Consider the following 14610-nt stretch of genomic DNA (forward strand, 5'->3'; position numbering starts at 1 on the left):
TCCGCCTGAGATGCTAGAGACACCACTATTGCCCAATGTCCACAGCCATTGAGGATACAGGTATCCACTTCCACATATTCTGCCGTTGTCGGACTTGTGCCAGAGCCCTGTCAGCTAGGTGTCATCAGGGTTCCTAACAGGCCTGCACAGCGACCATAGCGGCCCAGAGGTGAGACACCACCATACTTCACCTTGTTAGCTGTCCACTAAACGCAAACTCATTGCCCTGGTTCCATAACTTGGACTGGGGGATGGTGATCTTTAAACATTGAACCGGTACTCATTTAGGCCTGGGTCGACATAAAGGAAGCACAGGACCGTTTCAGATATGTGTCACTGATGTTGGCCATGACGAGGAATGAAATTGGTTACAGGGTAAATAGTGCAGTGAGCTAAACATATGCTACCATTCCCCACACACATAGGCATATACATTTGCCATTAAGTGGTGCTAACGTCACCATGGCATATGTGCAGTGCTAGGTGCACTTATGAGTGTTAAAGGCTAGCCGGCAGGTCACGGAACAGACCTAGGTGCCATTGGTTGACTGACCGAGATGACTGGCATGTGCACTTACTGTGCTCCCCACTGTGCAAACTTGCTTTGTTTTAATCGCCCAGTGCTCTGCTCGTTGTTCTGAGCATTGCTCCTCCGCTCCCCCTTGTTGCTGGAGGGTGACTGCCTTCAAACTGCCCAGTAGCGTCCTTCACAACTCTCTCCACAGAGTCCAATCTCGACACCATTGGTACCAGTCATCAGCAATTAAATTACCTCCATATCCTTCCGTAGCACATCAGTGCATTTCTTCTCTAGCCCATGCAGCATCCATTCAGCCCCATCCATCTGGCCAAACAGATGCTGATTCGGCATGCGAAGGTTGGGCATGCTACATGATCCATCCAACGCTGGCTCGTTTTCCAGAAGAACACGCTGATGAAAATCCGTCTACAGAATCTGTGAGCTCCTTACACAATCCAGTCTGGCTAAATCCAGGATGGATTGTGGGCAGTCTCGCCTGAATGTTTCAAACTGGTGCAGATTTCCCTTCAGAGGGATGCACGTTCTATAGGCACAGAGAAGGGAGGGCATAACAGTGGCCGAGAAGACCTGCAGCTTCGTCTAGAGTGATAGACCAGGTAGCTCACACGCAACATTACGCAGCTGATGAAAATATGCCACTCGGCTGATTCGGAGTAAGACTTCGGCTGCCAAACCGGGGCTGGTCATAAGCACACTTCTCCACTCTCTCCACAACTGCCCCATTGCTCATGGGGAGGGGAGGGAGGGGAGCATTCGATGACATAAAATACTCATGCAGGTACTTTGTTTTTTGTAGGACTGATGGTAAGGCCCCAACTCTTAGTAGCATGCACACATGCAAACAAAGACAAAAAAATCCCCCATATAGCCTTAACAGATTGTTGGGGCAAGTGCTGTTGGCGAGCACCTACGAAGGCTGGTGTTTAGCTGTTAGTTGAACTCGGGTTACCGGGTTCGTAGCGCAGTGCCCTCACGGCTACACTACTGCACACATACACACACCCAAACATATGCACATACACGCACAGAGATAGAGTGAGGTGTCGAGTTTGAGTCAGATCATTTGCCTTTTGAGTTTCGTTTGCTTCTTTACTTTTCTGTTGTCTTTGCTTCTGGTTGTTGACTGTGACACAGAGTCCCGCACACCCTTGCATTCCCTCACATGATATAAAAATGCCCAGATCGTGCACCACTTGGTGGAGATTTGGTGGCATTAGGGTAGAAACTAATTATTTAAACAACATCCATCCCGCCAATAGCAGAAAAGCATCACTATTGAGGGCATGACATTAAGAGAGTATAGAGTGGATATGCTGACCCAGTCCAACACATTCATTTTGTGAGTTTTAACGTGAATTCTGGTAAATTATGGTGGGAAGTCCATCAAAACCTCAGAGCATCTTTGTTTTTCTCAGAATGGGGTCAGATGTAGCGTCCGCTTTGTCTCAGTGAGTCTTTATTGTGGCCTTATTTATTTATTTAATGTGTCTTTACGCCAATGACATGTTATTGTTTTACTCACTGTTTTGTATCTCCAAATGTCAAATGATGATGAAGTTCCAAGATGGCTATATCATAATCATAAAACTCAGATCCTGGCAATTCTCGTTGCATAGCCCGTTCATTATATTTGTCATGTATCAACACTCGCTTCACACTTCTGTGTTCTCCACCAGATGGTAAATGTGAACCTAAAACAAATGAGTAAGATGTATTCACAATAATAATATATGCATTACTCAATACCATTCAAACACCAATTGTATTTTCTAAACATGGACACAACCTGTAACATCCTTATAAAACTTTGCCAAACACATTTATAGGATAAATAATAAGAAACTGAAAATGTACATCAACATTAAACAGTAGGTCTGATAAACTCATGAGGCATAAAGGTTTTCAATATAAATAGATCATGCGACTGAGTAAAATTTGCAGTGTTGCATAAAAGCCATAGAACATAGAATGTGAATGTCAATTAGCTTTCTTCATTACACAAAGGGCGCCTGTATAAAAATATTACTTTCAATGGAATCTGACTAATTAGAGGACATTTGAATATATATTGAATCTCAAGTTTCTCTCAAATGGTTAAATAAAGCATGTCAGACACAAGATGGAGCGATATTTAATGCGCTATATTACCTCATTAACCCTATTCTGTTCCAAACGTCTGGGTGGGTCGCGTTCACCACTGAATCTCAGAACGTGCAAGTGGTTACCGTTCATTTTATTTAAAGGTATAGCGCCGTTTTTAAAGACGCTGTGCTGAACCCAGAGAACTGTAGCAACACAACGGTACTCTATAATAGCTGGCGCCAAACTGTGCCACACGCCCTCCCACATGGCCTTGTGGGAGCCTCGGTATTTATAAAGTAATTTTAACAGTTTTTCTTCCAGTTTCCGGAGTGATGATGTACACGTTCCAATGACGTACACGTATGGAACCGAATCGGAAGAAAATTGATGATGTACATGTACATCATCAGTGTACATGTACATCATCGCAATGGCAAAGGGTTAAAATACATACATTCCATGACATAAATCTAAAGATGCTCTTGTCTAGTTTAAAGAAGATTAATCCAAAGAGATAATACATATTAAGAGTTTTTCACATCGATAGAGGGATAATTGAAAAGAAGCAACTAATTTTGTAAAAATCTATCAATATCTTTTTTTTTATTCGGTTGACTTTATTTAATGTCATGACATTTATGAGTTTCTATTGTGTACAGTGCCTTTGACAAAAGGATCAAGTCAAAGCGCTGAGCATAAAAATGTATTAACAAAAACGATTCTAAAGAATTACATGAGAAAGAATAATAGCAATCAGTCAGCATAAAAATATTGAGAATGGGAAATACATCAGAAAATATACTTGTAATAAAAGTGAACACTGTACGATATTTAAAAATGTTTTCAATATTACTTTTAAAATAACCCGAAAGGGAGGCTTCCTTACAGATCGTGGCAGCTAATGCTAAAGTGTAGGGACTAATGCTCTCATTCCAGTGGAGGGGCCAATTTTGCTATAACACGATGTGGGTATGAATGCCCTTATACCACACTGTAGATGTTAATGCTTTTGTAGTGGGTCCAACTGAGTCGCAGACGTTGTTCCTTTTAGAGGCAACACTTTTATTTGTAACACCGTAACACCGTAACACAAAGGGGTAACTGCCCCTTTACCAGACGACAGCAAGTTACTGCTATGAAGGGTCGATCCCTCACTCGGGTCTTCCGACCACGTGGCTGCCTCGTGGGATGGAGAGTTTCAGCTTGAGATGTAGGGCTTCCCACTTGTAGATGTTGAGCTTCCAGCCTGTAGAATGCAGCGACCCCAGTCCCTCTCAGGTACCCACCTTATATCCCTCTCCGGTCGGGGCCGCTCCGTCCTCGGCCCTGCCCGCCTTCCTGAATATTCTTGTTCCCTCTCGATCCTTCTCAAGAGTTATCTCCGGACACATTCCGGATCACGTGTCTACAAGGTCAACCAGAGTGCCACGGCCCCCCCCCCCCCCCACAGGGGAGGCAGGCACGCACCACTGGGGGACTCGCAGGGAATGTGTCAATGTTTCGCTAGACCCGGCTCGTCACGAAGAGCAGCCGGCCAGGCCGGAGGGTCCACCCCCCTCGAAGCCCGCGAAACTGGCATGCGCAACCTTTCAGGGGACGCCAGGTGTACCGCGGCTGGGGACGGGACAGAATCGCTCCGCCCGAGAGCAACCACAGTGGCCACTCGCCGCGGGTCGCGGACACACTCGACACTCAGCCCCAGCGATATGGAGATGAGATGAATTTGCGCGGCAAGATGACCAGTTCAAGGCGAGAGGGGCGGACAGCATAGCAACTAACCACATCCCGGGATTGTCGCGTGCAAGGCTCCGCACTCGCATTCCCGACAACGCCCCCTACCGGAAGTGCCGGAGCCGCATGAGCCAACCCCGTACTTTCCTGAATGACCGTGGTGTCCAACCCAGCATTTTTAACCTGGGTTCCTGGTCGTCGGACACCAATGTCCGAGCTATACCTCGGTACCTCGCAGTGCCCAAACCGAACGGCTCCCTCAAACGGAGGGTAACAGACGTTCGTGTGCCGGGCGGGATCTCCCCCGTTCGGCGCGCAGACATACGCAACGTAGCGTTAGCCGCACACAACTGGGTAGGGGAAGGCAAAAATGCCACACGGCATCCGGATGGCAATTCCAAACAGCCGCGGTCAATGAAGATTTCCAATGGCATCCTGCCAAGGAAATCAGTTCCAAGTAAACATTGAACAGTCAGGGATGTGGAAACAAAAATGTGTCCCGACAAGCTAACATCGGCAATGCGTACCCCGTCCATGATCAGAACGATGATACCCAACGAGCCGCCGTCAGCAGCGACACACAGTGCATCGACAAGATCGAGAATCCGACACTTAGGGGGCAGAATGTAAAAAATCTGGACTGTAATGATAGTTGCCGATGCACCCGTGTCGATCAGCATCCTTATCTCTACATCCTCGATAGACCCAACCCAAGCACCGTAGACGAACCCTCGGTGGCAGCCACAACTCGATGGGCCAGCTCCGACCACTGACCCGGTCGGAGCTGACGCACCTCGCGATTACACGTAGGACTTTCCCCTACTGACGCACGATCGGGCCGCGAACCAAATTGCCTAGATGAGTGAAGTGAGGCCCGGGGTCGAGTGTGGAGTGCGTCACGACTCACCTCAGATCGTGGAGGAGAGCAGGATGGTGGTGATGCCGGAAGGCGCCGACGTGGGACGCGGCAGCCCAAAACCACATCGCCCAACAGGCCGCACTGGTAGCAGGTAACACGGCCGCCTCTGGAACGAGAAGACGACCTCGACCGCCCCCGCTTGTCCGTCCGCCACGTCCCACCATCACCCTGCTCGCCACCTTTCCGAGTCGACGTGCCTTCCATAAGGGGCCTCACAGTATGCGGTGGCCCCGGCTTCGTGCGGGACACAGCACAAGTCGCCAGCGCCCCGTCCCAATGCAAAAATTGCTAGGCTCGGACGCACTTGGCGACTTTGTGGCGCGCGTCTGCCGGAGGCCCGTAGATGGATGCCAGTTGATCGAAGGCCTGCGTAAGGGTGGATCTTTCCAGCGGCGGGATGGCAAGAAATGCTACAAGGGTAAAATGGCGGCCGATCGCGCGGGTTGCGCCACCGAATTACCCGCCTGTCGTGAAATAGCGGCAGAGTCGCCATTCACGAGCGGTCTTGATGCTCCTTCCGTCCCCGGCGAGACTGCAAGGCTCAACTCCGCCAAGAGCGAAGTCGCCGTGTTGAGGAGTTCCGCGAGACACTCGTGCGCCTCCTGGAGGGTCACCACCGCCGACGGCGAAGCATCGAGCGCCCAGACGGCACCCGGCTCTGCTGATAGCGTCTTGCCCGCATCCTCCTGCAAGCTGCACGAAGTCCTCGTCCTCATCGACTGACGTCCAGGTACTTGGTCCGCGACATGTACACATAGTCTACAGCTTAGTTGAGTAACTAGCGTGTTGGCCACTTCCGACATCAGTTGTAATGTGTCCAACTGAGTCGCGGACGTTGTTCCTTTTAGAGGAAACACTTTTATTTGTAACACCGTAACACAAAGGGGTAACTGCCCCTTTACCAGACAACAGTGAATTACTGCTACGAAGGGTAGATCCCTCACTCGGGTATTCCGACCACATGGTTGCCTGGGACAGAGAGCTTCAGCTTGAGATGTAGAGCTTCCTGCTTGTAGATGTTGGGCTTCCACCCTGTAGAATGCAGCGACCCAGGTCCCTCTCAGGGGACCCCCTTCTATCCCTCTGTGGCCTAAAATAAAATGTTTCGCTCTGGATGATTGCTACAAAGTATGACCTGTGTTTTGATTTAGTGTGCTGATCTTAAAGGTGCATTGAAAAATTATAATACTCCGATTAATGCTCCTGCTGTTGTGGAGTGACTCATGCAGCCAGCTATGGCTGCAGGGTTTTGGTTGTTTATGCCATTTATTGTGAAAATTCCGTCACAGTTCCTATGATCACTGTTTCATTACTTTCATGGCTTTATTTTGGTGATTTCGAAAAGTGTATTGGTTTAGCCATGTTTGTTTGTTGTAGTACAGAGTTAGACTGATGGCCTTAATCTAAGTTGTCTTGTGGTTGTTGTTGGTTGTTTGACTTGCATCTCACTGAGATTTTTGCAAACAGCGTTGGTGTACGGTGTTTTTTCTGCAATGTTTTGCTGTCTTTTCTTGGATTTTCTGTTTGCACTCAGTCACATATTCACTTTAAGATGTTTTTTTGTTCATGTTTTTTGTTTGTTGCAGTTGCACCCGATTCAAGAGCCGAATGGCTCACAGGGGTATACCTAATAAATTAACTTGAACTTGAACTCTCCAGTCAGGGCCGCTCCGCCCTCGGCCCTGGCCGTATTCCTGAACATTCTCATTCCCTCTCGATCCTTCTCAAGAGCTCTCTCCGGACACGTGATCACCCACCAGTCCCCCCACCTGGGGCCCCCTGTATGGACATTCCGGATCACGTGTCTACGGGGCAACCCTGCCCCTGGGCTGACACTCACCCCCTCCCCCTCGGGGCAGCCCCCACCATACACTGTGCGTGGTGCCCACACTATCCCAGTGCTCGCCAAGCCCCGCTAGGGCTGGTATTACACACGGTGCTGTCCACGATGTAGGAACATCAAACGGCAAGTCCCTTCCAGGCCGGCACCATACAGTGATATCCCCGATGTCACTACACGTTCATGCGACAGAACAGGGACATGATCTCGTGTTAAAGTGTAATGACTAATGCTATCATGCCACAGTCTCAGGGCAAATGTCCTCAGATATCTGAGTGACATTCCTGATATGTTGCTTAAAGGAAAATGTTACTTGATAATAGCACCTGTACTTCTCATCTCAGCCTTCCAGTTACAGGAGAAATCACAGGGATATTTTTAGTGTTTATTTACCCAGGAAAGCCTCACTGAGGCTCCATACTCCTTTTCAAGAAGGTCCCACCAAGTTTTTACACTCGGGGTCAATGTTGCTGTCATGCTATTTGAGTAGTGCAATTTACAGGCATTGGGATATTTAGTTGCATTGGTTTTTTTTGCTGTTGGAACAAACCCATACAGAACAGGGGGAGAACATAAAAACTCTACGCAGAAAGGCGCCCGAGTCAGGAATCGTTTCCCAAGCATTTTTTGCTATGAGGTGTGTTACCACTACGCCACCCTTCCGTGTTATTTAATTTATTTTGAGGTCCCAAAAGCATAATCTCTGTTATATCAGAATTCGACATCAGGCCACAAACTCCTTCAACACCTATTATAAGCGGTGCTGCTCGTGGAGGTGTTTGATGGTGCTGCTAATGATAGGTGTTCTTGTAGCAGTGGTTTCTAAGGTGACGGTGGTGGTTGTAATCAGTGATGGTTAAGTAGATATGATCGTAGGTGTGATGAAAGTGGCCGTGGTGATGATGATGGGGGTGCTGGTGGTAATGAGTGTTGTGAACGTGAAATCATTGCATTAGTGGTGGAGTGGTGATTTGGTTTCCAGTGACAGCCAAACACACGGGGCTGACATGGGCAACCTCCGATTCAATCATGTGGCCTTGGACAGAGGGCTCTGAGGCATGTGGGTCCACAGGAAGACTCATGGCTACAGAGGTGATATGATGACTCAACTTCGAATTCCTTCATGGAGTGTACCAGCAGATGAAGTGACTCTGAGACTCCAAGAATGCAGGCCCTTTCTCTGCATGTGAGGGCTGTGGACAAGGGAACAGAAGCTACAGAGTAATAGCATGGGAATAGGTGGTCCTTGGTAACCAATATATTCAATGTTGGATGATTCAACCTTAGTTCATATTATCTTATTTTATAGAGCACCTTATTTCATGGTGGTTTACTTAGATTAAAAGTGGTAACAAAAATAGAGTGATTTAGATGGCAGGCACGTGCAATGATCGGGGAATGATTGGCCATAACAGAGGGCACATAGGGTCAAGAAAGAGCAGGTGAGAGACGGGATGGAGTGGGAGGGTGAGAGGAGGGAAGAGGAAGGAAATGGGCAATGGAGAAGAGGTGAGCTTTCAGATAGGAATGAAAGGAGGTTAAGGAGGGGACTGCTTAATATACAGAGAAAGTTTATTCCAGTGTAGCGGTGCAAGGAGCGAGGATAAAAAACGAGATCGGGCACGGGGAGGAGGGACAGAGAGAGAGATAGAGAAGATTGGGAATGAAGAGGATGAGAGGGGACATGGAAGGAAATGAGAGGCAAAATGAGGTAGGTCAAGGCAATGGACATATTTAAAGACAAGCATCAGTTATTTGAAATGACAGCGGTGTAGTAAACAGGAAGCCAGTGGAATGGAAGGATGAGAGGCAAAGTGTGAAAATAAAATGGGAGATTGAAAATAACCTGTGTGTAAGCATTTTTGGAGGGGAGTGATAGCGTACGCAGGAAGACCAAGGAGAAGAAAATTACGGTAGTCCAGATGGGTAAAGATCAGAGCATGATTTCGATTTAAAGCTTTCGTGACTGCAGGGATTCATCTTCTTGGTTCTTTCGGTAAAGTCACGTAGAAGGGAAGTAATAAAATAATAAAAATAAAACATAATAAAACAATTCTCACGACGTTTCGGCCACAACGCAAGCAGCCGTCCTCAGGCGAAGAATGAAACACCCCAAGCTTGGAGCGTATATTTAAGCTGGGTTAGAGGGGGGGAGGTGGGAAGAAGAGCGCCTAAACAAAATAATTTACATATCAAGAGGAATTCAGCATATGGAAAATGCGTAGGAGGTGGGCGGGGGGGGGGTTCCAAATCAATACTATGCCCGTGCATTATGCAGGATTAGCAGCATCAAAGGGGGGGGGGGGAGGGGGGGGAGCATTAACAAAGGAAAGGAATGTTAATAGTATGTAGCTGTAGTTACTAAACAACCACGTAAAAAACTACAGTATAAACTGCATAACAAACTAAAGTATAAACTACATAGCATCATCAGTAAACTTACTATACTCTACAATAAGCTGAGTTACTAACAGTAAGTAATACATAAAAAAAATTCTACGTTGTAAAAAATTATATAATATGCTTCCATCTAAACTTTATTCTCTTACATCACACGCGTCTATACCGTACTATATACTTCCATAGGCAAAACCAACATTAAATTACATACTGTATTGCTATAAACCACCCTATACCTTATACATTTTTAATATAACACTATGTATTATTCTACCCACCCTAATGTGTATCAAAATGGTTTATTACGTCCTTCCAGTGATTGCTAAGCCAGAATCCATCTTCTCGGTTAAAATTGTCTCTGTGTTTGTAAATGTGGATCGCCTCATGAACGAATCTCTCATGATAGCCAGATGGCTTGCAGAGAACCTCTGTCTTGGAGAAGTCAATGTCATTTGAGCCCACTGAGTTGTAACAGTGATCTGCCACGGCTGAGGTGTTTGTCCTACCGTGTTTCAGGTCAGCTTTATGTTCACGGATGCGGTCCGAGACATGTCGTTTGGTTTCCCCAATGTAACTGCTACCACAGAGGCAACTTAGTTTGTAGACACCAGGGTACTGTATGTCTGGAAGCACATCTTTTACAGACGGTACCAGATAACGGATTTTATGTACTGTGTTGAATCGGACCTGGATCTTGTGTTTAATCAGGATTTTGGAGATCTTTTTTGTGACCCCAGCAATGTAGGGTAAGGTGATGGTCTTGAAAGGCTCCTCAACAGGATCCTTCTTGATGGTTGGAGTGATGGCTTTGCGGATTGTGTAGTCGGAGTAACCATTAGCCTTAAGAGCTTGGCGTACGTGTTTGAGTTCACTGGAAATGTGTTCATGGTCGGAGATGCATTGGGCTCTATGATATAGAGTCTTGATGAGGGAATTCTTCTGGGATGGATGGTGGTGGGAATCCGGTTTTAGATAAGCATCCGTGTGGGTGGCTTTCCTGTAGACAGAGTGGCTCATTGAACCATCAGGTCTCCTTTTGATTAGGACATCCAAAAAGGGTAGCTTGCCATCATTTTCGACTTCCATGGTGAATCTGATGGCTGGGTGTATGGAATTGATGTGGTCGAGAAATTGGTCTAGAGCAGGCCGGCCATGTGGCCAGATGACAAAAGTGTCGTCTACGTACCTCTTCCATAAGGTCGGGCGTAGAATGGCAGTCTGGATGGCGTCCGTCTCAAATTTCTCCATGAAGATGTTGGCTACAACCGGAGATAAGGGGGAGCCCATTGGGGTGCCCTCAATTTGCTTGTAGAAGGTTCCATTCCAGGTGAAGTATGTATTGGTTAAGCAGTGTCTCACCAGGGGGGGTACCCCAGCATTCAGTCCTTGATGAACCAAGTCTTCAATGATTGCGATGGTGTCAGGCACAGGCACCTTGGTGAACAAGGAAACCACATCAAAACTGACAAGCAGGTCGTCTGGGGACAGGGCAATCCCCTTGATTGTTGATACCAGGTCAGTAGAGTTTAGTACTGCAGAGGTGGTTTTTCCAGTGAAAGGCCGTAGGATTTCGGACAAAAAACGAGCCAGTTTGTAAGTGGGGGAGTTGATAGTAGAGACAATGGGACGAAGAGGTGTATCTTCTTTATGTATCTTTGGCAAGCCGTACAATCTTGGTGGCCTGGCTGCAGAAGGTTTCAACGAGAACTGTTTGGTCTGATCAATTAATGCGGTTGAAGCAGAAATGATGTTGTTGGTTTTGGAGACGAGGCTGTTGGTGGGGTCTCTTTTTATTTTTGTATAGCTGCCATCGTTGAGTAGTTCTTGAATTTTGTTGTTGTATTCTATTTTGTCCATGATGACAGTGGCATTGCCTTTGTCGGCTGAGAGGATGACAATGTCATCCCTCTTTTTTTAATTGAGCTAATTCAAAACGCTCATCTTTGCTGATGTTGCTAGCTGGCATCTTAGCGTTTTTGAGGGTTACAGAGATTTCCGATCTTGCTACGTCTGCAGCGATGTGACTCAAGCCCTTGAGAGCTACATCTACTCGAGCAATTATATCATTAACTGGTATGTGTCTAGGTGTGACTGCAAAGTTTAGTCCTTTAGCTAAAACGGATTTCAAACCTTCAGAAATAGGACTGTTACTGCGATTAATTACGACTTTGTTAACATCTAGCTTTTCAATGTGTGGGTCCGGTTTCTTGTTTGAGAGGCGGTTGAATTTGGAAACCAAGTTGTCCTTACATTTAGTCGACATAGCGGCAGCTGAAGAGGCAGTCATTTTTTCCACATGTTCCCAATCCGATGTGGACATTGTTGCACTCAAAGATAAGTGTGATTTGTAGAGTGTCTTGTCTAACTGATCTAGTTCGGTGCGCGTAAGTCTGATTTTCTCTGAGATAAGAGCTAAGCTAGTTCTAGACAGAATTCGTTTCGCATTAGAAGAAGTTACAGCAGCAGATGTTAGTGTAAATGCGTTCGGTATTACCTTAGAGTCGCGGCATCTCTTCAGAAAGGTGAGAGACTCGATTAGCTGAGCCTTCTTGTCCCGGAGCTTGTTGAAGGATCTCAAAGTTATGTGGAAACCCTCCCCGTAGAGGCGGTTAAATTTCGATTTAAAGCTTTCGTGACTGCAGGGATTCATCTTCTTGGTTCTTTCGGTAAAGTCACGTAGAAGGGAAGTAATAAAATAATAAAAATAAAACATAATAAAACAATTCTCACGACGTTTCGGCCACAACGCAAGCAGCCGTCCTCAGGCGAAGAATGAAACACCCCAAGCTTGGAGCGTATATTTAAGCTGGGTTAGAGGGGGGGAGGTGGGAAGAAGAGCGCCTAAACAAAATAATTTGCATATCAAGAGGAATTCAGCATATGGAAAATGCGTAGGAGGTGGAAGGGGGGGGGGTTCCAAATCAATACTATGCCCGTGCATTATGCAGGATTAGCAGCATCAAAGGGGGGGGGAGGGGGGGAGCATTAACAAAGGAAAGGAATGTTAATAGTATGTAGCTGTAGTTACTAAACAACCACGTAAAAAACTACAGTATAAACTGCATAACAAACTAAAGTATAAACTACATAGCATCATCAGTAAACTTACTATACTCTACAATAAGCTGAGTTACTAACAGTAAGTAATACATAAAAAAAATTCTACGTTGTAAAAAATTATATAATATGCTTCCATCTAAACTTTATTCTCTTACATCACACGCGTCTATACCGTACTATATACTTCCATAGGCAAAACCAACATTAAATTACATACTGTATTGCTATAAACCACCCTATACCTTATACATTTTTAATATAACACTATGTATTATTCTACCCACCCTAATGTGTATCAAAATGGTTTATTACGTCCTTCCAGTGATTGCTAAGCCAGAATCCATCTTCTCGGTTAAAATTGTCTCTGTGTTTGTAAATGTGGATCGCCTCATGAACGAATCTCTCATGATAGCCAGATGGCTTGCAGAGAACCTCTGTCTTGGAGAAGTCAATGTCATGTGAGCCCACTGAGTTGTAACAGTGATCTTCCACGGCTGAGGTGTTTGTCCTACCGTGTTTCAGGTCAGCTTTATGTTCACGGATGCGGTCCGAGACATGTCGTTTGGTTTCCCCAATGTAACTGCTACCACAGAGGCAACTTAGTTTGTAGACACCAGGGTACTGTATGTCTGGAACCACATCTTTTACAGACGGTACCAGATCACGGATTTTATGTACTGTGTTGAATCGGACCTGGATCTTGTGTTTAATCAGGATTTTGGAGATCTTTTTTGTGACCCCAGCAATGTAGGGTAAGGTGATGGTCTTGAAAGGCTCCTCAACAGGATCCTTCTTGATGGTTGGAGTGATGGCTTTGCGGATTGTGTAGTCGGAGTAACCATTAGCCTTAAGAGCTTGGCGTACGTGTTTGAGTTCACTGGAAATGTGTTCATGGTCGGAGATGCATTGGGCTCTATGATATAGAGTCTTGATGAGGGAATTCTGGGATGGATGGTGGTGGGAATCCGGTTTTAGATAAGCATCCGTGTGGGTGGCTTTCCTGTAGACAGAGTGGCTCATTGAACCATCAGGTCTCCTTTTGATTAGGACATCCAAAAAGGGATAGCTTGCCATCATTTTCGACTTCCATGGTGAATCTGATGGCTGGGTGTATGGAATTGATGTGGTCGAGAAATTGGTCTAGAGCAGGCCGGCCATGTGGCCAGATGACAAAAGTGTCGTCTACGTACCTCTTCCATAAGGTCGGGCGTAGAGTGGCAGTCTGGATGGCGTCCGTCTCAAATTTCTCCATGAAGATGTTGGCTACAACCGGAGATAAGGGGGAGCCCATTGGGGTGCCCTCAATTTGCTTGTAGAAGGTTCCATTCCAGGTGAAGTATGTATTGGTTAAGCAGTGTCTCACCAGGGGGGGTACCCCAGCATTCAGTCCTTGATGAACCAAGTCTTCAATGATTGCGATGGTGTCAGGCACAGGCACCTTGGTGAACAAGGAAACCACATCAAAACTGACAAGCAGGTCGTCTGGGGACAGGGCAATCCCCTTGATTGTTGATACCAGGTCAGTAGAGTTTAGTACTGCAGAGGTGGTTTTTCCAGTGAAAGGCCGTAGGATTTCGGACAAAAAACGAGCCAGTTTGTAAGTGGGGGAGTTGATAGTAGAGACAATGGGACGAAGAGGTGTATCTTCTTTATGTATCTTTGGCAAGCCGTACAATCTTGGTGGCCTGGCTGCAGAAGGTTTCAACGAGAACTGTTTGGTCTGATCAATTAATGCGGTTGAAGCAGAAATGATGTTGTTGGTTTTGGAGACGAGGCTGTTGGTGGGGTCTCTTTTTATTTTTGTATAGCTGCCATCGTTGAGTAGTTCTTGAATTTTGTTGTTGTATTCTATTTTGTCCATGATGACAGTGGCATTGCCTTTGTCGGCTGAGAGGATGACAATGTCATCCCTCTTTTTTAATTGAGCTAATTCAAAACGCTCATCTTTGCTGATGTTGCTAGCTGGCATCTTAGCGTTTTTGAGGGTTACAGAGATTTCCGATCTTGCTACGTCTGCAGCGATGTGACTCAAGCCCT

The 14610-nt window shown here is 46.2% G+C and overlaps 1 protein-coding gene across 3 annotated transcripts in view; it reads right to left on the minus strand.

Moving 5' to 3' along the window:
- The window catches only part of LOC144722564 (complement factor B-like), a 76480-nt gene that overhangs the window by 16908 nt on the left and 44962 nt on the right, over window positions 1-14610 (minus strand). For 2 of the 3 annotated variants that reach the window (XM_078600735.1, XM_078600734.1), the window contains one exon: window positions 2064-2232. In XM_078600735.1, coding sequence (XP_078456861.1) covers window positions 2064-2232 — 169 coding nt within the window. Of the gene's footprint in view, window positions 1-2063; window positions 2233-7126; window positions 8307-14610 lie in introns of those variants that run through there. The other variant, XM_078600736.1, reaches the window with a different exon arrangement.

The sequence above is a fragment of the Lampetra planeri genome, chromosome 15 (genome assembly GCF_965212315.1).
Source record: "Lampetra planeri chromosome 15, kcLamPlan1.2.h2, whole genome shotgun sequence".
In the NCBI taxonomy this organism is placed as follows: domain Eukaryota; kingdom Metazoa; phylum Chordata; class Hyperoartia; order Petromyzontiformes; family Petromyzontidae; genus Lampetra; species Lampetra planeri.